We start from the raw sequence: 23,724 nt of genomic DNA, 5'->3' as shown, positions 1-23,724 counted from the left end.
TACTTTGCCTACCACCAAAGTAAGACTAACTGGCCTGTAATTCCCAGGGTTATCCCTAGTTCCTTTTTTGAACAGGGGCACGACATTCGCCACTCTCCAATCCCCTGGTACCACCCCTGTTGACAGTGAGGACGAAAAGATAATTGCCAACGGCTCTGCAATTTCATCTCTTGCTTCCCATAGAATCCTTGGATATATCCCGTCAGGCCCGGGAGACTTGTCTATCCTCAAGTTTTTCAAAATGCCCAACACATCTTCCTTCCTAACAAGTATTTCCTCGAGCTTACCAATCTGTTTCACACTGTCCTCTCCAACAATATCGCCCCTCTCATTTGTAAATACAGAAGAAAAGTACTCATTCAAGACCTCTCCTATCTCTTCAGACTCAATACACAATCTCCCGCTACTATCCTTGATCGGACCTACCCTCGCTCTAGTCATTCTCATATTTCTCACATATGTGTAAAAGGCCTTGGGGTTTTCCTTGATCCTACCCGCCAAAGATTGTTCATGCCCTCTCTTAGCTCTCCTAATCCCTTTCTTCAGTTCCCTCCTGGCTATCTTGTATCCCTCCAATGCCCTGTCTGAACCTTGTTTCTTCAGCCTTACATAAGTCACCTTTTTTCTCTTAACAAGACATTCAACCTCTCTTGTCAACCATGGTTCCCTCACTCGACCATCTCTTCCCTGCCTGACAGGTACATACATATCAAGGACACGGAGCACCTGTTCCTTGAACAAGTTCCACATTTCACTTGTGTCCTTCCCTGCCAGCCTATGTTCCCAACTTATGCACTTCAATTCTTGTCTGACAACATCGTATTTACCCTTCCCCCAATTGTAAACCTTGCCCTGTTGCACGCACCTATCCCTCTCCATTACTAAAGTGAAAGTCACAGAATTGTGGTCACTATCTCCAAAATGCTCCCCCACTAACAAATCTATCACTTGCCCTGGCTCATTACCCAGTACTAAATCCAATATTGCCCCTCCTCTGGTCGGACAATCTACATACTGTGTTAGAAAAGCTTCCTGGATACACTGCACAAACACCACCCCATCCAAACTATTTGATCTAAAGAGTTTCCACTCAATATTTGGGAAGTTAAAGTCGCCCATGACTACTACCCTATGACTTCTGCACCTTTCCAAAATCTGTTTCCCAATCTGTTCCTCCACATCTCTGCTACTATTGGGGGGCCTATAGAAAACTCCTAACAAGGTGACTGCTCCTTTCCTATTTCTGACTTCAACCCACACTACCTCAATAGGGTGATACTCCTCGAACTGCCTTTCTGCAGCTGTTATACTATCTCTAATTAATAATGCCACCCCCCCCACCTCTTTTACCACCCTCCCTAATCTTATTGAAACATCTATAACCAGAGACCTCCAACAACCATTTCTGCCCCTCTTCTATCCAAGTTTCCGTGATGGCCACCACATCGTAGTCCCAAGTACCGATCCATGCCTTAAGTTCACCCACCTTATTCCTGATGCTTCTTGCGTTGAAGTATACACACTTCAACCCATCTCCGTGCCTGCAAATACTCTCCTTTGTCAGTGTTCCCTTCCCCACTGCCTCATTACATGCTTTGGCGTCCTGAATATCGGCTACCTTAGTTGCTGGACTACAAATCCGGTTCCCATTCCCCTGCCAAATTAGTTTAAACCCTCCCGAAGAGTACTAGCAAACCTCCCTCCCAGGATATTGGTGCCCCTCTGGTTCAGATGCAACCCGTCCTGCTTGTACAGGTCCCACCTTCCCCAGAATGCGCTCCAATTATCCAAATACCTGAAGCCCTCCCTCCTACACCATTCCTGCAGCCACGTGTTCAACTGCACTCTCTCCCTATTCCTAGCCTCACTATCACGTGGCACCGGCAACAAACCAGGGATGACAACTCTGTCTGTCCTGGCTTTCAACTTCCAGCCTAACTCCCTCAACTTGTTTATTACCTCCACACCCCTTTTCCTACCTATGTCGTTGGTACCAATGTGCACCACGACTTCTGGCTGCTCACCCTCCCCCTTAGGGATCCTGAAGACACGATCCGAGACATCCCTGGCCCTGGCACCCGGGAGGCAACATACCTTCCGGGAGTCTCGCTCGCGACCACAGAATCTCCTATCTATTCCCCTAACCATTGAATCTCCTACAACTATTGCTTTTCTATTCTCCCCCCTTCCCTTCTGAGCCCCAGAGCTAGACTCAGTGCCAGAGACCTGGCCGCTAGGGCCTTTCCCCGGTAGGTCATCCCCCCCAACAGCATCCAAAACGGTATACTTGTTTTGAAGGGGAACGGCCACGAGGGATCCCTGCACTGTCTGCCTGTTTGTTTTTTTCCCCCTGACTGTAACCCAGCTATTCTTGTCCTGTACCTTGGGTGTGGTTACCTCCCTGTAAATCTTCTCAATCACCCCCTCTGCCTCCCGGATGATCCGAAGTTCATCCAGCTTCAGCTCCAGTTCCCTAACACGGTCTTTGAGGAGCTGAAGTTGGGTGCACTTCCCGCAGGTATAGTCAGCGGGGACACCGGTGGTATCCCTCACCACCCACATCCTACAGGAGGAGCATGTAACTGGCCTAGCCTCCATCCCCTCTTACCTGACAGAATATAGCTGCTGTGTGGACTAACTAGATCTCCGCCCTCCGACTCTGCTCTCAGTCAGCTACACTTCCTGTAAACTCCTGGCTCTCTTCACACTCTTTGCGGAAATGTCGGAAACAAAATGAAAGGAGCACCTTACTCCCTCCTCACCTAACTCCCTCGGTCACCAAACTCTCACTATCGCACTCAAAAAGCACCAAATTCAGCACTCAGTGCAAAAGACGGGGGGCAGTCGGAGATCGGGGCCGTCAGGGACGGGAGGGCGGTCGGAGACGGGGGGCTGTCGGAGACGGGGCGGTCGGAGTCGGGGGCGGTCGGAGACGGGGGGCAGTCGGAGACGGGGCGGTCGGAGTCGGGGCGGTCGGAGACGGGGGCGGTCGGAGACGGGGGGCAGTCGGAGACCGGGGCGGGCGGTCAGGGACGGGAGGGCGGTCGGAGACGGGGGGCAGTCGGAGTCGGGGCGGTCGGAGACGGGGGCGGTCGGAGACGGGGGCGGTCGGAGACGGGGGCGGTCGGAGACGGGGCGGTCGGAGTCGGGGCGGTCGGAGACGGGGGCGGTCGGAGACGGGGGCGGTCGGAGTCGGGGCGGTCGGAGACGGGGGCGGTCGGAGACGGGGGGCAGTCGGAGACGGGGCGGTCGGAGACGGGGGCGGTCGGAGACGGGGGCGGTCGGAGACGGGGGCGGTCGGAGACGGGGGCGGTCGGAGACGGGGGCGGTCGGAGACGGGGGCGGTCGGAGACGGGGCCGGTCGGAGACGGGGGCGGTCGGAGACGGGGGCGGTCGGAGACGGGGGCGGTCGGAGACGGGGCGGTCGGAGCCGGGGCGGTCGGAGACGGGGCGGTCGGAGACGGGGGGCAGTCGGAGACCGGGGCGGGCGGTCAGGGACGGGAGGGCGGTCGGAGACGAGGGCGGTCGGAGACGGGGGGCAGTCGGAGACCGGGGCGGTCGGAGACGGGGGCAGTCGGAGACGGGGCGGTCGGAGACGGGGGGCAGTCGGAGACGGGGGGCAGTCGGAGACGGGGCGGTCGGAGACCGGGGCGGGCGGTCAGGGACGGGAGGGCGGTCGGAGACGGGGGGCAGTCGGAGACGGGGCGGTCGGAGACGGGGGCGGTCGGAGACGGGAGGGCGGTCGGAGACGGGGGCGGTCGGAGACGGGGGCGGTCGGAGACGGGGCGGGCGGTCAGGGACGGGAGGGCGGTCGGAGACGGGGGCGGTCAGAGACGGGGGGCAGTCGGAGACCGGGGCGGGCGGTCAGGGACGGGAGGGCGGTCGGAGACGGGGGGCAGTCGGAGACGGGGCGGTCGGAGACGGGGGCGGTCGGAGATGGGGGGCAGTCGGAGACGGGGGCGGTCGGAGACGGGGGGCAGTCGGAGACGGGGGCGGTCGGAGATGGGGGGCAGTCGGAGACGGGGCGGTCGGAGACGGGGGCGGTCGGAGACGGGGGGCAGTCGGAGACGGGGGCGGTCGGAGATGGGGGGCAGTCGGAGACGGGGCGGTCGGAGTCGGGGCGGTCGGAGACGGGGGCGGTCGGAGATGGGGGGCAGTCGGAGACGGGGCGGTCGGAGACGGGGGCGGTCGGAGACGGGGGGCGGTCGGAGACGGGGCGGTCGGAGACGGGGGCGGTCGGAGACGGGGGCGGTCGGAGACGGGGCGGTCGGAGACGGGGGCGGTCGGAGACGGGGGGCAGTCGGAGACGGGGGCGGTCGGAGATGGGGGGCAGTCGGAGACGGGGCGGTCGGAGACGGGGCGGTCGGAGACGGGGGCGGTCGGAGATGGGGGGCAGTCGGAGACGGGGCGGTCGGAGTCGGGGGGCAGTCGGAGACGGGGGCGGTCGGAGACGGGGGGCAGTCGGAGACCGGGGCGGGCGGTCAGGGACGGGAGGGCGGTCGGAGACGGGGCGGTTGGAGACGGGGGCGGTCGGAGACGGGGGCAGTCGGAGACGGGGGGCGGTCGGAGACGGGGGCGGTCGGAGACGGGAGGGCGGTCGGAGACGGGGGCGGTCGGAGACGGGGGCGGTCGGAGACGGGAGGGCGGTCGGAGACGGGGGCGGTCGGAGACGGGAGGGCGGTCGGAGACGGGGGCGGTCGGAGACGGGAGGGCGGTCGGAGTCGGGGCAGTCGGAGACGGGGCGGTCGGAGACGGGAGGGCGGTCGGAGACGGGGGCGGTCGGAGACGGGAGGGCGGTCGGAGACGGGGGCGGTCGGAGACGGGGGCGGTCAGGGACGGGAGGGCGGTCGGAGACGGGGGCGGTCGGAGACGGGAGGGCGGTCGGAGACGGGGGCGGTCGGAGACGGGAGGGCGGTCGGAGACGGGGGCGGTCGGAGACGGGGGCGGTCAGGGACGGGAGGGCGGTCGGAGACGGGGGCGGTCAGAGACGGGGGGCAGTCGGAGACCGGGGCGGGCGGTCAGGGACGGGGGGCAGTCGGAGACGGGGCGGGCGGTCGGAGACGGGGGGCAGTCGGAGACGGGGCGGTCGGAGACGGGGGCGGTCGGAGATGGGGGGCAGTCGGAGACGGGGGCGGTCGGAGACAGGGGGCAGTCGGAGACGGGGGCGGTCGGAGATGGGGGGCAGTCGGAGACGGGGCGGTCGGAGACGGGGGCGGTCGGAGACGGGGGCGGTCGGAGATGGGGGGCAGTCGGAGACGGGGCGGTCGGAGACGGGGGCGGTCGGAGACGGGGGGCAGTCGGAGACGGGGCGGTCAGAGACGGGGCGGTCGGAGACGGGGGCGGTCGGAGACGGGGGGCAGTCGGAGACGGGGGCGGTCGGAGATGGGGGGCAGTCGGAGACGGGGCGGTCGGAGACGGGGCGGTCGGAGACGGGGGCGGTCGGAGATGGGGGGCAGTCGGAGACGGGGCGGTCGGAGTCGGGGGGCGGTCGGAGACGGGGGGCAGTCGGAGACCGGGGCGGGCGGTCAGGGACGGGAGGGCGGTCGGAGACGGGGCGGTTGGAGACGGGGGCGGTCGGAGACGGGGGCGGTCGGAGACGGGGGCGGTCGGAGACGGGGGGCAGTCGGAGACCGGGGCGGGCGGTCAGGGACGGGAGGGCGGTCGGAGACGGGGCGGTCGGAGACGGGGCGGTTGGAGACGGGGGCGGTCGGAGACGGGGGGCAGTCGGAGACGGGGGCAGTCGGAGACGGGGGCGGTCGGAGACGGGGGGCAGTCGGAGACGGGGCGGTCGGAGACGGGGGGCGGTCGGAGTCGGGGGCAGTCGGAGACGGGGGGCGGTCGGAGACGGGGGGCAGTCGGAGACGGGGCGGTCGGAGACGGGGGGCGGTCGGAGACGGGGCGGTCGGAGACGGGGGGGGGTCGGAGACGGGGGGCGGTCGGAGACGGGGGGCGGTCGGAGACGGGGGGCGGTCGGAGACGGGGGGGGGTCGGAGACGGGGGGCGGTCGGAGACGGGGGGCGGTCGGAGACGGGGCAGTCGGAGACGGGGCGGTCGGAGACGGGGGGCGGTCGGAGACGGGGGGCGGTCGGAGACGGGGGGCGGTCGGAGACGGGGGGCGGTCGGAGACGGGGGGCAGTCGGAGACGGGGGCGGTCGGAGACGGGGCGGTCGGAGACGGGGGCGGTCGGAGACGGGGCGGTCGGAGACGGGGGGCAGTCGGAGACGGGGGGCAGTCGGAGACGGGGGGCAGTCGGAGACGGGGGCGGTCGGAGACGGGGGGCAGTCGGAGACGGGGGCGGTCGGAGACGGGGGGCAGTCGGAGACGGGGGCGGTCGGAGACGGGGGGCAGTCGGAGACCGGGGCGGTCGGAGACGGGGGGCGGTCGGAGTCGGGGCGGTCGGAGACGGGGGGCAGTCGGAGACCGGGGCGGGCGGTCAGGGACGGGAGGGCGGTCGGAGACGGGGCGGTCGGAGACGGGGGCGGTCGGAGACGGGGGGCGGTCGGAGACGGGGGGCAGTCGGAGACGGGGCGGTCGGAGACGGGGGCGGTCGGAGACGGGGGGCAGTTGGAGACGGGGGGCAGTCGGAGACGGGGGCAGTCGGAGACGGGGGGCAGTCGGAGACGGGGGGCAGTCGGAGACGGGGGGCAGTCGGAGACGGGGGGCAGTCGGAGACGGGGCGGTCGGAGACGGGGGGCGGTCGGAGTCGGGGGCAGTCGGAGACGGGGGGCGGTCGGAGACGGGGGGCAGTCGGAGACGGGGCGGTCGGAGACGGGGGCGGTCAGGGACGGGGGCGGTCGGAGACGGGGGCGGTCGGAGACGGGGGCGGTCGGAGACCGGGGCGGTCGGAGTCGGGGCGGTCGGAGACGGGGGGCGGTCGGAGACGGGGGCGGTCGGAGACCGGGGGCAGTCGGAGACGGGGGGCGGTCGGATACGGGGGGCGGTCGGAGACGGGGGGCGGTCAGGGACGGGAGGGCGGTCGGAGACGGGGGGCGGTCGGAGACGGGGCGGTCGGAGACGGGGGCGGTCGGAGACGGGGGGCAGTCGGAGACGGGGGGCGGTCGGAGACGGGGGGCAGTCGGAGACGGGGCGGTCGGAGACGGGGGCGGTCGGAGACGGGGGGCGGTCGGAGTCGGGGCGGTCGGAGACGGGGCAGTCGGAGACGGGGGGCGGTCGGAGACGGGGGCGGTCGGAGACGGGGCGGTCGGAGACGGGGCGGTCGGAGACGGGGGCGGTCGGAGACGGGGGCGGTCGGAGACGGGGGGCAGTCGGAGACGGGGGCGGTCGGAGATGGGGGGCAGTCGGAGACGGGGCGGTCGGAGACGGGGCGGTCGGAGACGGGGGCGGTCGGAGATGGGGGGCAGTCGGAGACGGGGCGGTCGGAGTCGGGGGGCAGTCGGAGACGGGGGCGGTCGGAGACGGGGGGCAGTCGGAGACCGGGGCGGGCGGTCAGGGACGGGAGGGCGGTCGGAGACGGGGCGGTTGGAGACGGGGGCGGTCGGAGACGGGGGCAGTCGGAGACGGGGGGCGGTCGGAGACGGGGGCGGTCGGAGACGGGAGGGCGGTCGGAGACGGGGGCAGTCGGAGACGGGGGCGGTCGGAGACGGGGGCGGTCGGAGACGGGGGGCAGTCGGAGACGGGGGCAGTCGGAGACGGGGGCGGTCGGAGACGGGGGCGGTCGGAGACGGGGCGGGCGGTCAGGGACGGGAGGGCGGTCGGAGACGGGGGCGGTCAGAGACGGGGGGCAGTCGGAGACCGGGGCGGGCGGTCAGGGACGGGGGGCAGTCGGAGACGGGGCGGGCGGTCGGAGACGGGGGGCAGTCGGAGACGGGGCGGTCGGAGACGGGGGCGGTCGGAGATGGGGGGCAGTCGGAGACGGGGCGGTCGGAGACGGGGCGGTCGGAGACGGGGCGGTCGGAGACGGGGGGCAGTCGGAGACGGGGCGGTCGGAGACGGGGGCGGTCGGAGATGGGGGGCAGTCGGAGACGGGGCGGTCGGAGACGGGGCGGTCGGAGACGGGGGCGGTCGGAGATGGGGGGCAGTCGGAGACGGGGCGGTCGGAGACGGGGGCGGTCGGAGACGGGGGGCAGTCGGAGACGGGGCGGTCAGAGACGGGGCGGTCGGAGACGGGGGCGGTCGGAGACGGGGGGCAGTCGGAGACGGGGGCGGTCGGAGATGGGGGGCAGTCGGAGACGGGGCGGTCGGAGACGGGGCGGTCGGAGACGGGGGCGGTCGGAGATGGGGGGCAGTCGGAGACGGGGCGGTCGGAGTCGGGGGGCAGTCGGAGACGGGGGCGGTCGGAGACGGGGGGCAGTCGGAGACCGGGGCGGGCGGTCAGGGACGGGAGGGCGGTCGGAGACGGGGGCGGTCGGAGACGGGGGCGGTCGGAGACGGGGGCGGTCGGAGACGGGGGGCAGTCGGAGACGGGGGCGGTCGGAGACCGGGGCGGTCGGAGACGGGGCGGTCGGAGACGGGGCGGTTGGAGACGGGGGCGGTCGGAGACGGGGGGCAGTCGGAGACGGGGGCAGTCGGAGACGGGGGCGGTCGGAGACGGGGGGCAGTCGGAGACGGGGCGGTCGGAGACGGGGGGCGGTCGGAGTCGGGGGCAGTCGGAGACGGGGGGCGGTCGGAGACGGGGGGCAGTCGGAGACGGGGCGGTCGGAGACGGGGGGCGGTCGGAGACGGGGGGCAGTCGGAGACGGGGGGCGGTCGGAGACGGGGGGGGGTCGGAGACGGGGGGCGGTCGGAGACGGGGGGCGGTCGGAGACGGGGCAGTCGGAGACGGGGCGGTCGGAGACGGGGGGCGGTCGGAGACGGGGGGCGGTCGGAGACGGGGGGCGGTCGGAGACGGGGGGCGGTCGGAGACGGGGGGCAGTCGGAGACGGGGGCGGTCGGAGACGGGGCGGTCGGAGACGGGGGCGGTCGGAGACGGGGCGGTCGGAGACGGGGGGCAGTCGGAGACGGGGGCGGTCGGAGACGGGGGGCAGTCGGAGACGGGGGGCAGTCGGAGACGGGGGCGGTCGGAGACGGGGGGCAGTCGGAGACGGGGGCGGTCGGAGACGGGGGGCAGTCGGAGACGGGGGCGGTCGGAGACGGGGGGCAGTCGGAGACCGGGGCGGTCGGAGACGGGGGGCGGTCGGAGTCGGGGCGGTCGGAGACGGGGGGCAGTCGGAGACCGGGGCGGGCGGTCAGGGACGGGAGGGCGGTCGGAGACGGGGCGGTCGGAGACGGGGGCGGTCGGAGACGGGGGGCGGTCGGAGACGGGGGGCAGTCGGAGACGGGGCGGTCGGAGACGGGGGCGGTCGGAGACGGGGGGCAGTTGGAGACGGGGGGCAGTCGGAGACGGGGGCAGTCGGAGACGGGGGGCAGTCGGAGACGGGGGGCAGTCGGAGACGGGGGGCAGTCGGAGACGGGGGGCAGTCGGAGACGGGGCGGTCGGAGACGGGGGGCGGTCGGAGTCGGGGGCAGTCGGAGACGGGGGGCGGTCGGAGACGGGGGGCAGTCGGAGACGGGGCGGTCGGAGACGGGGGCGGTCAGGGACGGGGGCGGTCGGAGACGGGGGCGGTCGGAGACGGGGGCGGTCGGAGACCGGGGCGGTCGGAGTCGGGGCGGTCGGAGACGGGGGGCGGTCGGAGACGGGGGCGGTCGGAGACCGGGGGCAGTCGGAGACGGGGGGCGGTCAGGGACGGGAGGGCGGTCGGAGACGGGGGGCGGTCGGAGACGGGGCGGTCGGAGACGGGGGCGGTCGGAGACGGGGGGCAGTCGGAGACGGGGGGCGGTCGGAGACGGGGGGCAGTCGGAGACGGGGCGGTCGGAGACGGGGGCGGTCGGAGACGGGGGGCGGTCGGAGTCGGGGCGGTCGGAGACGGGGCAGTCGGAGACGGGGCGGTCGGAGTCGGGGCGGTCAGGGACGGGAGGGCGGTCGGAGACGGGGGGCAGTCGGAGACGGGGCGGTCGGAGACGGGGGCGGTCGGAGACGGGGCGGTCGGAGCCGGGGCGGTCGGAGACGGGGCGGTCGGAGTCGGGGCGGTCGGAGACGGGGGCAGTCGGAGACGGGGGGCAGTCGGAGACGGGGGGCAGTCGGAGACGGGGCGGTCGGAGACGGGGGGCAGTCGGAGACGGGGGCGGTCGGAGACGGGGGGCAGTCGGAGACGGGGGGCAGTCGGAGACGGGGGGCAGTCGGAGACGGGGGCGGTCGGAGACGGGGGCGGTCGGAGACGGGGGTGGTCGGAGACGGGGGCGGTCGGAGACGGGGGGCAGTCGGAGACGGGGGGCGGTCGGAGACGGGGCGGTCGGAGACGGGGGGCGGTCGGAGTCGGGGCGGTCGGAGACGGGGGGCAGTCGGAGACGGGGCGGTCGGAGACGGGGCGGTCGGAGACGGGGCGGTCAGGGACGGGAGGGCGGTCGGAGACGGGGGGCAGTCGGAGACGGGGCGGTCGGAGACGGGGGCGGTCGGAGACGGGGCGGTCGGAGCCGGGGCGGTCGGAGACGGGGGCGGTCGGAGACGGGGGGCAGTCGGAGACGGGGGGCAGTCGGAGACGGGGGCGGTCGGAGACGGGGCGGTCGGAGACGGGGCGGTCGGAGCCGGGGCGGTCGGAGACGGGGCGGTCGGAGACGGGGCGGTCGGAGACGGGGCGGTCGGAGACGGGGGCGGTCGGAGACGGGGCGGTCGGAGACGGGGCGGTCGGAGCCGGGGCGGTCGGAGACGGGGGCAGTCGGAGACGGGGGGCAGTCGGAGACCGGGGCGGGCGGTCAGGGACGGGAGGGCGGTCGGAGACGGGGCGGTCGGAGACGGGGGCGGTCGGAGACGGGGGGCGGTCGGAGACGGGGGGCGGTCGGAGACGGGGGCGGTCGGAGACGGGGGCGGTCGGAGACGGGGGCGGTCGGAGACGGGGGGCGGTCGGAGACGGGGGCGGTCGGAGACGGGGGCGGTCGGAGACGGGGGCGGTCGGAGACGGGGGCGGTCGGAGATGGGGGGCAGTCGGAGACGGGGGGCAGTCGGAGACGGGGGGCAGTCGGAGACGGGGGGCAGTCGGAGACGGGGCGGTCGGAGACGGGGGCGGTCGGAGACGGGGGCGGTCGGAGATGGGGGGCAGTCGGAGACGGGGGGCAGTCGGAGATGGGGGGCAGTCGGAGACGGGGGGCAGTCGGAGACGGGGGCGGTCGGAGACGGGGGCGGTCGGAGATGGGGGGCAGTCGGAGACGGGGGCGGTCGGAGATGGGGGGCGGTCGGAGACGGGGCGGTCGGAGACGGGGGCGGTCGGAGACGGGGCGGTCGGAGCCGGGGCGGTCGGAGACGGGGGCAGTCGGAGACGGGGCGGTCGGAGCCGGGGCGGTCGGAGACGGGGGCGGTCGGAGCCGGGGCGGTCGGAGACGGGGGCAGTCGGAGACGGGGGGCAGTCGGAGACCGGGGCGGTCAGGGACGGGGGGCGGTCGGAGACGGGGGCGGTCAGGGACGGGAGGGCGGTCGGAGACGGGGGGCGGTCGGAGACGGGGGCGGTCGGAGACGGGGGCGGTCGGAGACGGGGGCGGTCGGAGACGGGGGCGGTCGGAGACGGGGGCGGTCGGAGACGGGGGCGGTCGGAGACGGGGGCGGTCGGAGACGGGGGCGGTCGGAGACGGGGGCGGTCGGAGATGGGGGGCAGTCGGAGACGGGGGGCAGTCGGAGACGGGGCGGTCGGAGACGGGGGCGGTCGGAGACGGGGGCGGTCGGAGACGGGGGCGGTCGGAGACGGGGGCGGTCGGAGACGGGGGCGGTCGGAGACGGGGGCGGTCGGAGACGGGGGCGGTCGGAGACGGGGGCGGTCGGAGATGGGGGGCAGTCGGAGACGGGGGGCAGTCGGAGACGGGGCGGTCGGAGACGGGGGCGGTCGGAGACGGGGGCGGTCGGAGACGGGGGGCGGTCGGAGACGGGGGCGGTCGGAGACGGGGGCGGTCGGAGACGGGGGGCGGTCGGAGACGGGGGCGGTCGGAGACGGGGGGCAGTCGGAGACCGGGGCGGGCGGTCAGGGACGGGAGGGCGGTCGGAGACGGGGCGGTCGGAGACGGGGGCGGTCGGAGACGGGGGGCGGTCGGAGACGGGGGGCGGTCGGAGACGGGGGCGGTCGGAGACGGGGGCGGTCGGAGACGGGGGCGGTCGGAGACGGGGGGCGGTCGGAGACGGGGGCGGTCGGAGACGGGGGCGGTCGGAGACGGGGGCGGTCGGAGACGGGGGCGGTCGGAGATGGGGGGCAGTCGGAGACGGGGGGCAGTCGGAGACGGGGGGCAGTCGGAGACGGGGGGCAGTCGGAGACGGGGCGGTCGGAGACGGGGGCGGTCGGAGACGGGGGCGGTCGGAGATGGGGGGCAGTCGGAGACGGGGGGCAGTCGGAGATGGGGGGCAGTCGGAGACGGGGGGCAGTCGGAGACGGGGGCGGTCGGAGACGGGGGCGGTCGGAGATGGGGGGCAGTCGGAGACGGGGGCGGTCGGAGATGGGGGGCGGTCGGAGACGGGGCGGTCGGAGACGGGGGCGGTCGGAGACGGGGCGGTCGGAGCCGGGGCGGTCGGAGACGGGGGCAGTCGGAGACGGGGCGGTCGGAGCCGGGGCGGTCGGAGACGGGGGCGGTCGGAGCCGGGGCGGTCGGAGACGGGGGCAGTCGGAGACGGGGGGCAGTCGGAGACCGGGGCGGTCAGGGACGGGGGGCGGTCGGAGACGGGGGCGGTCAGGGACGGGAGGGCGGTCGGAGACGGGGGGCGGTCGGAGACGGGGGCGGTCGGAGACGGGGGCGGTCGGAGACGGGGGCGGTCGGAGACGGGGGCGGTCGGAGACGGGGGCGGTCGGAGACGGGGGCGGTCGGAGACGGGGGCGGTCGGAGACGGGGGCGGTCGGAGACGGGGGCGGTCGGAGATGGGGGGCAGTCGGAGACGGGGGGCAGTCGGAGACGGGGCGGTCGGAGACGGGGGCGGTCGGAGACGGGGGCGGTCGGAGACGGGGGCGGTCGGAGACGGGGGCGGTCGGAGACGGGGGCGGTCGGAGACGGGGGCGGTCGGAGACGGGGGCGGTCGGAGACGGGGGCGGTCGGAGATGGGGGGCAGTCGGAGACGGGGGGCAGTCGGAGACGGGGCGGTCGGAGACGGGGGCGGTCGGAGACGGGGGCGGTCGGAGATGGGGGGCAGTCGGAGACGGGGGCGGTCGGAGATGGGGGGCAGTCGGAGACGGGGCGGTCGGAGTCGGGGCGGTCGGAGACGGGGGCGGTCGGAGACGGGGGGCAGTCGGAGACGGGGGCGGTCGGAGACGGGGCGGTCGGAGACGGGGCGGTCGGAGACGGGGCGGTCGGAGACGGGGGGCAGTCGGAGACGGGGCGGTCGGAGACGGGGGGCGGTCGGAGACGGGGCGGTCGGAGACGGGGGCGGTCGGAGACGGGGCGGTCGGAGACGGGGGGCGGTCGGAGACGGGGCGGTCGGAGACGGGGGGCGGTCGGAGACGGGGCGGTCGGAGACGGGGGGCGGTCGGAGACGGGGCGGTCGGAGACGGGGGGCAGTCGGAGACGGGGGGCGGTCGGAGTCGGGGCGGTCGGAGACGGGGGGCAGTCGGAGACGGGGGGCGGTCGGAGTCGGGGCGGTCGGAGACGGGGCGGTCGGAGACGGGGGGCAGTCGGAGACGGGGGGCAGTCGGAGACGGGGGGCAGTCGGAGACGGGGGGCGGTCGGAGTCGGGGCGGTCGGAGACGGGGCGGTCGGAGACGGGGGGCAGTCGGAGACGGGGGGCGGTCGGAGTCGGGGCGGTCGGAGACGGGGCGGTCGGAGACGGGGGGCAGTCGGAGACGGGGGGCAGTCGGAGACGGGGGGCAGTCGGAGACGGGGGGCGGTCGGAGTCGGGGCGGTCGGAGACGGGGCGGTCGGAGACGGGGGGCAGTCGGAGACGGGGGGCGGTCGGAGTCGGGGCGGTCGGAGACGGGGCGGTCGGAGACGGGGCGGTCGGAGTCGGGGCGGTCGGAGACGGGGCGGTCGGAGACGGGGCAGTCGGAGACGGGGGGCAGTCGGAGACGGGGCGGTCGGAGACGGGGGCAGTCGGAGACGGGGGCAGTCGGAGACGGGGGCAGTCGGAGACGGGGGCAGTCGGAGACGGGGGCAGTCGGAGACGGGGGCAGTCGGAGACGGGGGCAGTCGGAGACGGGGGCAGTCGGAGACGGGGGCGGTCGGAGACGGGGGCGGTCGGAGACGGGGCGGTCGGAGTCGGGGCGGTCGGAGACGGGGGCGGTCGGAGACGGGGGGCAGTCGGAGACGGGGGGCAGTCGGAGACGGGGGGCAGTCGGAGACGGGGCGGTCGGAGACGGGGGCGGTCGGAGACGGGGCGGTCGGAGACGGGGGGCAGTCGGAGACGGGGCAGTCGGAGACGGGGGCGGTCGGAGACGGGGGGCAGTCGGAGACGGGGCGGTCGGAGTCGGGGCGGTCGGAGTCGGGGGCAGTCGGAGACGGGGGCGGTCGGAGACGGGGGGCAGTCGGAGACGGGGCGGTCGGAGTCGGGGCGGTCGGAGACGGGGGCAGTCGGAGACGGGGGCAGTCGGAGACGGGGGGCAGTCGGAGACGGGGCGGTCGGAGTCGGGGCGGTCGGAGACGGGGGGCAGTCGGAGACGGGGGGCGGTCGGAGACGGGGCGGTCGGAGTCGGGGCGGTCGGAGACGGGGGGCAGTCGGAGACGGGGGCGGTCGGAGACGGGGGGCAGTCGGAGACGGGGGGCAGTCGGAGACGGGGGCAGTCGGAGACGGGGGCGGTCGGAGACGGGGGCGGTCGGAGACGGGGGGCAGTCGGAGACCGGGGCGGGCGGTCAGGGACGGGAGGGCGGTCGGAGATGGCGGTGACAGCGGTAGTCGGGGAGTGGCGGTCGCCGGAACAGGGGCAGCAGCTGGGCTCAGGCGTGTGTTGTCTTACCCAGTTTTCTCTCCAAAGTCCATGTGGAGCCGAGACTCTGTGAACGCTCGCAGCTGTCCCATGTACTTGATGTGGAGTTGCTCAGTGACAGACTCCCCGAACTTCCCACCAAGATTGCGGCTGAAACAAGAGACGAGAGATTATCACAGAATTTACAGTGCAGAAGGAGGCCATCCGGCCCATCGAGTCTGCACCGGCTCTTGGAAAGAGCACCCGACCCAAGGTCAACATCTCCACCCTAACCCCATAACCCAGCAACCCGAAGGGCAATTTTGGACACTAAGGGCAATGTATCACGGCCAATCCACCTAACCTGCACATCTTTGGACTGTGGGAGGAACCCGGAGCACCCGGAGGAAACCCACGCACACACGGGGAGAACGTGCAGACTCCGCACAGACAGTGACCCAAGCTGGAATCGAACCTGGGACCCTGGATGGAGAGGTCAGGAGGGGTGAAGTTAACTTGTTGAGTACTTCTGGGTGACAGGAGGGATTGGCATGCGAGGGTGACGTAGTCAGGGGTTTGGAGATTCCCCTGTGACCCCCACACCCTTCTCCTGGATTCAGGTTTGAGATTCAGTGATGCTCAGTGGGCCATTCGACTACAGGGGTATCACAATGCTGACGGACTCTCTCCACACAGTAGACAAACCATCTCTTTCTGGACATTGTCCTGACTAGAACCAGGCCCCAACAGTGTCTCGGACACTGGGCAGAAACCCCAATATTATATTTAATTTGGTCACACTGAGAAAGGATACCTTGTTCCAGAAGCGATCACACGCTCAAACAGGGACATGGCAATTAAAACAAACTTTACTATTAACTCCTTCTCAAAATTAACTTCAACATCATGAAGAAATACCCATTAAATAATGCTTAACAAGGACAATGAAACACCGACTCTGAACTGCTATCTTTTATCCTCACTCAAGCACACTGAAATACGGTATGCTTACATTTTTCCAACGGGCAGAGCATCAAACAGTCCAGACACGGAGCACATCGGCAGGATCGTCTGAGCATTCGGTTTATGCAAACCACAGCTCAGCTTCGCCAAGACCTAGACACGTACAGCAGACAGTCAGACACCTGCTAACGTCTGTACACACAGCGGTCAACAAAACCAACAGTAACAGATACCCAGCAGTGAGTTACAGACTGGAATCCAATTGAGGGGTTCGGGGTGGTTTATATATAGAATAACAGATACCCGGGAGTGAGTTACAGACTGGAATCTAATCGAGGGGTTCGGGGTGGTTTATATATAGAATAACAGATACCTGGGAGTGAGTTACAGACTGGAATCTAATCGAGGGGTTCGGGGTGGTTTATATACAGAATAACAGATACCCGGGAGTGAGTTACAGACTGGAATCTAATCGAGGGGTTCAGGGCGGTTTATATATAGAATAACTGATACCCGGGAGTGAGTTACAGACTGGAATCTAATCGAGGGGTTCGGGGTGGTTTATATATAGAATAACAGATACCCGGGAGTGAGTTACAGTCTGGAATCTAATCGAGGGGTTCAGGGTGGTTTATATATGGAGTAACAGATACCCGGGAGTGAGTTACAGACTGGAATCTAATCGAGGGGTTCAGGGTGGTTTATATATAGAATAACAGATACCCGGGAGTGAGTTACAGACTGGAATCGAATCGAGGGGTTCGGGGAGGTTTATATATAGAATAACAGATACCCGGGAGTGAGTTACAGACTGGAATCTAATCGAGGGGTTCAGGGTGGTTTATATACAGAATAACAGATACCCGGGAGTGAGTTACAGACTGGAATCTAATCGAGGGGTTCAGGGTGATTTATATATAGAATAACAGATACCCGGGAGTGAGTTACAGACTGGAATCTAATCGAGGGGTTCAGGGTGGTTTATATAGAGAATAACAGATACCCGGGAGTGAGTTACAGACTGGAATCTAATCGAGGGGTTCAGGGTGGTTTATATACAGAATAACAGATACCCGGGAGTGAGTTACAGACTGGAATCTAATCGAGGGGTTCAGGGTGGTTTATATACAGAATAACAGATACCCGGGAGTGAGTTACAGACTGGAATCTAATCGAGGGGTTCAGGGTGATTTATATATAGAATAACAGATACCCGGGAGTGAGTTACAGACTGGAATCTAATCGAAGGGTTCGGGGTGGTTTATATATAGAATAACAGATACCTGGGAGTGAGTTACAGACTGGAATCTAATCGAGGGGATCAGGGTGGTTTATATATGGAATAACAGATACCCGGGAGTGAGTTACAGACTGGAATCTAATCGAGGGGTTCAGGGTGGTTTATATATAGAACAACAGATACCCGGGAGTGAGTTACAGGCTGGAAACTAATCGAGGGGTTCAGGGTGGTTTATATATAGAACAACAGATACCCGGGAGTGAGTTACAGGCTGGAATCTAATCGAGGGGTTCAGGGTGGTTTATATAGAGAATAACAGATACCCGGGAGTAAGTTACAGACTGGAATCTAATCGAGGGGTTCGGGGTGGTTAATACACAGAAAAACAGATACCCGGGAGTGAGTTACAGACTGGAATCTAATCGAGGGATTCGGGTGGTTTATATATCGAAAAACAGATACCCGGGAGTGAGTTACAGACTGGAATCTAATCGAGGGATTCGGGTGGTTTATATATCGAAAAACAGATACCCGGGAGTGAGTTACAGACTGGAATCTAATCGAGGGGTTCAGGGTGGTTTATATATAGAATAACAGATACCCGGGAGAGAGTTACACACTGGAATCTAATCGAGGGGTTCAGGGTGGTTTATATATAGAATAACAGATACCCGGGAGTGAGTTACAGACTGGAATCTAATCGAGGGGTTCAGGGTGGTTTATATATAGAATAACAGATACCCGGGAGAGAGTTACAGACTGGAATCTAATCGAAGGGTTCAGGGTGGTTTATATCTAGAATAACAGATACCCGGGAGAGAGTTACAGACTGGAATCTAATCGAGGGGTTCAGGGTGGTTTATATATAGAATAACAGATACCCGGGAGAGAGTTACAGACTGGAATCTAATCGAAGGGTTCAGGGTGGTTTATATCTAGAATAACAGATACCCGGGAGAGAGTTACAGACTGGAATCTAATCGAGGGGTTCAGGGTGGTTTATATATAGAATAACAGACACCCGGGAGTGAGTTACAGACTGGAATTTAATCGAGGGGTTCGGGGTGGTTTATATATAGAATAACAGATACCCGGGAGTGAGTTACAGGCTGGAATCTAATCGAGGTGTTCAGGGTGGTTTATATACAGAATAACAGATACCCGGGAGTGAGTTACAGACTGGAATCTAATCGAGGGGTTCGGGGTGGTTTATATACAGAATAACAGATACCCGGCAGTGAGTTACAGGCTGGAATCTAATCGAGGGGTTCAGGGTGGTTTATATATAGAATAACAGACACCCGGGAGTGAGTTACAGACTGGAATCTAATCGAGGGGTTCGGGGTGGTTTATATATAGAATAACAGATACCCGGGAGTGAGTTACAGACTGGAATCTAATCGAGGGGTTCGGGGTGGTTTATATATAGAATAACAGATACCCGGGAGTGAGTTACAGACTGGAATCTAATCGAGGGGTTCGGGGTGGTTTATATATCGAATAACAGATACCCGGGAGTGAGTTACAGACTGGAATCTAATCGAGGGGTTCAGTGTGGTTTATATATAGAATAACAGATACCCGGGAGGGAGTTACAGACTGGAATCTAATCGAGGCGTTCAGGGTGGTTTATATATAGAATAACAGACACCCGGGAGTGAGTTACAGACTGGAATCTAATCGAGGGGTTCGGGGCGGTTTATATACAGAATAACAGATACCCGGGAGTGAGTTACAGACTGGAATCTAATCGAGGGGTTCAGGGTGGTTTATATAGAGAATAACAGACACCCGGGAGTGAGTTACAGACTGGAATCTAATCGAGGAGTTCAGGGTGGTTTATATAGAGAATAACAGATACCCGGGAGTGAGTTACAGACTGGAATCTAATCGAGGGGTTCAGGGTGGTTTATATAGAGAATAACAGACACCCGGGAGTGAGTTACAGACTGGAATCTAATCGAGGAGTTCAGGGTGGTTTATATATAGAATAACAGACACCCGGGAGTGAGTTACAGACTGGAATCTAATCGAGGAGTTCAGGGTGGTTTATATATAGAATAACAGACACCCGGGGGTGAGTTGCAGACTGGAATCTAATCAAGGGGTTCGGGGTGGTTTATATATAGAATAACAGATACCCGGGAGTGAGTTACAGACTGGAATCTAATCGAGGAGTTCAGGGTGGTTTATATATAGAATAACAGACACCCGGGAGTGAGTTACAGACTGGAATCTAATCGAGGGGTTCAGGGTGGTTTATATATAGAATAACAGACACCCGGGAGTGAGTTACAGACTGGAATCTAATCGAGGAGTTCAGGGTGGTTTATATATAGAATAACAGACACCCGGGAGTGAGTTACAGACTGGAATCTAATAGAGGGGTTTGGGATGGTTTATATATAGAATAACAGACACCCGGGAGTGAGGTACAGACTGGAATCTAATCGAGGGGTTCGGGGTGGTTTATATATAGAATAACAGATACCCGGGAGTGAGTTACAGGCTGGAATCTAATCGAGGGGTTCAGGGTGGTTTATATATAGAATAACAGATACCCGGGAGTGAGTTACAGACTGGAATCTAATCGAGGAGTTCGGGGTGGTTTATATATAGAATAACAGATCCCCGGGAGTGAGTTACAGACTGGAATCTAATCGAGGGGTTCGGGGTGGTTTATATATAGAATAACAGATCCCCGGGAGTGAGTTACAGACTGGAATCTAATCGAGGGGTTCAGGGTGGTTTATATATAGAATAACAGATACCCGGGAGTTACAGACTGGAATCTAATCGAGGGGTTCGGGGTGGTTTATATATAGAATAACAGATCCCCGGGAGTGAGTTACAGACTGGAATCTAATCGAGGGGTTCAGGGTGGTTTATATATAGAATAACAGATACCCGGGAGTGAGTTACAGACTGGAATCTAATCGAGGGGTTCGGGGTGGTTTATATAGAGAATAACAGATACCCGGGAGTGAGTTACAGACTGGAATCTAATCGTGGGGTTCGGGGTGGTTTATATACAGAATAACAGATACCCGGGAGTGAGTTACAGGCTGGAATCTAATCGAGGGGTTCAGGGTGGTTTATATATAGAATAACAGATACCCGGGAGTGAGTTACAGACTGGAATCTAGTCGAGGAGTTCGGGGTGGTTTATATATAGAATAACAGATCCCCGGGAGTGAGTTACAGACTGGAATCTAATCGAGGTGTTCGGGGTGGTTTATATATAGAATAACAGATCCCCGGGAGTGAGTTACAGACTGGAATCTAATCGAGGGGTTCAGGGTGGTTTATATATAGAATAACAGATACCCGGGAGTGAGTTACAGACTGGAATCTAATCGAGGGGTTCGGGGTGGTTTATATATAGAATAACAGATCCCCGGGAGTGAGTTACAGACTGGAATCTAATCGAGGGGTTCAGGGTGGTTTATATATAGAATAACAGATACCCGGGAGTGAGTTACAGACTGGAATCTAATCGAGGGGTTCGGGGTGGTTTATATAGAGAATAACAGATACCCGGGAGTGAGTTACAGACTGGAATCTAATCGAGGGGGTCAGGGTGGTTTATATATAGAATAACAGATACCCGGGGGTGTGTTACAGACTGGAATCTATTCGAGGGGTCGGGGTGGTTTATATATAGAATAACAGATACCCGGGAGTGAGTTACAGACTGGAATCTAATCGAGGGGTTCGGGGTGGTTTATATATAGAATAACAGACACCCGGGAGTGAGTTACAGACTGGAATCTAATCGTGGGGTTCGGGGTGGTTTATATATAGAATAACAGACTCCCGGGAGTGAGTTACAGACTGGAATCTAATCGAGGGGTTCGGGGTGGTTTATATATAGAATAACAGATACCCGGGAGTGAGTTACAGACTGGAATCTAATCGAGGAGTTCGGGGTGGTTTATATAGAGAATAACAGATACCCGGGAGTGAGTTACAGACTGGAATCTAATCGAGGGGTTCGGGGTGGTTTATATATAGAATAACAGACACCCGGGAGTGAGTTACAGACTGGAATCTAATCGTGGGGTTCGGGGTGGTTTATATATAGAATAACAGACACCCGGGAGTGAGTTACAGACTGGAATCTAATCGAGGGGTTCGGGGTGGTTTATATATAGAATAACAGATACCCGGGAGTGAGTTACAGACTGGAATCTAATCGAGGAGTTCGGGGTGGTTTATATAGAGAATAACAGATACCCGGGAGTGAGTTACAGACTGGAATCTAATCGAGGGGTTCGGGGTGGTTTATATATAGAATAACAGATACCCGGGAATGAGTTACAGACTGGAATCTAATCGAGGAGTTCGGGGTGGTTTATATAGAGAATAACAGATACCTGGGAGTGAATTACAGACTGGAATCTAATCGAGGGGTTCGGGGTTGTTTATATATAGAATAACAGATACCCGGGAGTGAGTTACAGACTGGAATCTAATCGAGGAGTTCGGGGTGGTTTATATATAGAATAACAGATACCCGGGAGTGAGTTACAGACTGGAATCCAATCGAGGGGTCAGGGTGGTTTATATATAGAATAACAGATACCCGGGAGTGAGTTACAGACTGGAATCTAATCGTGGGGTTCAGGGTGGTTTATTTTTAGAATAACAGACACCCGGGAGTGAGTTACAGACTGGAATCTAATCGAGGGGTTCAGGGTGGTTTATATATAGAATAACAGATACCCGGGAGTGAGTTACAGACTGGAATCTAATCGAGGGGTTCAGGGTGGTTTATATATAGAATAACAGATACCCGGGAGTGAGTTACAGACTGGAATCTAATTGAGGGGTTCAGGGTGGTTTATATATAGAATAACAGATACCCGGGAGTGAGTTACAGACTGGAATCTAATTGAGGGGTTCAGGGTGGTTTATATATAGAATAACAGATACCCGGGAGTGAGTTACAGACTGGAATATAATCGAGGGGTTCAGGGTGGTTTATATATAGAATAACAGATACCCGGGAGTGAGTTACAGACTGGAATCTAATGGAGGGTTCGGGGTGGTTTATATATAGAATAACAGACACCCGGGAGTGAGTTACAGACTGGAATCTAATCGAGGGGTTCAGTGTGGTTTATATGTAGAATAACAGACACCCGGGAGTGAGTTACAGACTGGAATCTAATCGAGGGGTTCAGGGTGGTTTATATATAGAATAACAGATACCCGGGAGTGAGTTACAGACTGGAATCTAATTGAGGGGTTCAGGGTAGTTTATATATAGAATAACAGATACCCGGGAGTGAGTTACAGACTGGAATCTAATCGAGGGGTTTGGGGTAGTTTATATACAGAATAACAGATACCCGGGAGTGAGTTACAGACTGGAATCTAATCGAGGGGTTTGGGTGGTTTATATATAGAATAACAGATACCCGGGAGTGAGTTACAGACTGGAATCTAATTGAGGGGTTCAGGGTGGTTTATATATAGAATAACAGATACCCGGGAGTGAGTTACAGACTGGAATCTAATCGAGGGGTTCAGGGTGGTTTATATATAGAATAACAGATACCCGGGAGTGAGTTACAGACTGGAATCTAATCGAGGTGTTCGGTGTGGTTTATATATAGAATAACATACACCCGGGAGTGAGTTACAGACTGGAATCTAATCGAGGGGTTCGGGGTGGTTTATATATAGAATAACAGATACCCGGGTGTGAGTTACAGACTGGAATCTAATCGAGGGGTCGGGGTGGTTTATATATAGAATACCAGATACCCGGGAGTGAGTTACAGACTGGAATCTAATCGAGGTGTTCGGTGTGGTTTATATATAGAATAACATACACCCGGGAGTGAGTTACAGACTGGAATCTAATCGAGGGGTTCGGGGTGGTTTATATATAGAATAACAGACACCCGGGAGTGAGTTACAGACTGGAATCTAATCGAGGGATTCAGTGTGGTTTATATGTAGAATAACAGACACCCGGGAGTGAGTTACAGACTGGAATCTAATCGAGGGGTTCAGGGTGGTTTATATATAGAATAACAGATACCCGGGAGTGAGTTACAGACTGGAATCTAATTGAGGGGTTCAGGGTAGTTTATATATAGAATAACAGATACCCGGGAGTGAGTTACAGACTGGAATCTAATCGAGGGGTTTGGGGTAGTTTATATACAGAATAACAGATACCCGGGAGTGAGTTACAGACTGGAATCTAATCGAGGGGTTTGGGTGGTTTATATATAGAATAACAGATACCCGGGAGTGAGTTACAGACTGGAATCTAATTGAGGGGTTCAGGGTGGTTTATATATAGAATAACAGATACCCGGGAGTGAGTTACAGACTGGAATCTAATCGAGGGGTTCAGGGTGGTTTATATATAGAATAACAGATACCCGGGAGTGAGTTACAGACTGGAATCTAATCGGCGGGTTCGGGGTGGTTTATATATAGAATAACAGATACCCGGGAGTGAGTTACAGACTGGAATCTAATGGAGGGGTTCGGGGTGGTTTATATATAGAATAACAGATACCCGGGAGTGAGTTACAGACTGGAATCTAATGGAGGGTTCGGGGTGGTTTATATATAGAATAACAGACACCCGGGAGTGAGTTACAGACTGGAATCTAATCGAGGAGTTCAGGGTGGTTTATATAT

General features: G+C 62.7%; 2 protein-coding genes across 3 annotated transcripts in view; one reads left to right on the top strand and one right to left on the bottom strand.

Moving 5' to 3' along the window:
* Window positions 1-23,724, top strand: part of LOC140411246 (kinesin light chain 1-like) — a 669,745-nt gene that overhangs the window by 123,615 nt on the left and 522,406 nt on the right. The gene's annotated exons all lie outside the window — the stretch shown is intronic.
* The window catches only part of LOC140411790 (DNA polymerase eta-like), a 123,588-nt gene continuing 114,766 nt past the window's right edge, over window positions 14,903-23,724 (bottom strand). The window contains exons 5-6 of the mRNA XM_072500772.1: window positions 15,868-15,971; window positions 14,903-15,026 (exon numbers count right to left, since the gene is read on the bottom strand). Coding sequence (XP_072356873.1) covers window positions 14,903-15,026; window positions 15,868-15,971 — 228 coding nt within the window. The remainder of the gene's footprint in view (window positions 15,027-15,867; window positions 15,972-23,724) is intronic.

This window comes from Scyliorhinus torazame, chromosome 4 (assembly GCF_047496885.1).
Source record: "Scyliorhinus torazame isolate Kashiwa2021f chromosome 4, sScyTor2.1, whole genome shotgun sequence".
Lineage (NCBI taxonomy): Eukaryota > Metazoa > Chordata > Chondrichthyes > Carcharhiniformes > Scyliorhinidae > Scyliorhinus > Scyliorhinus torazame.
Note: the sequence above shows the minus strand (reverse complement) of the source record. Positions and strands in the feature narration are given on the sequence as shown.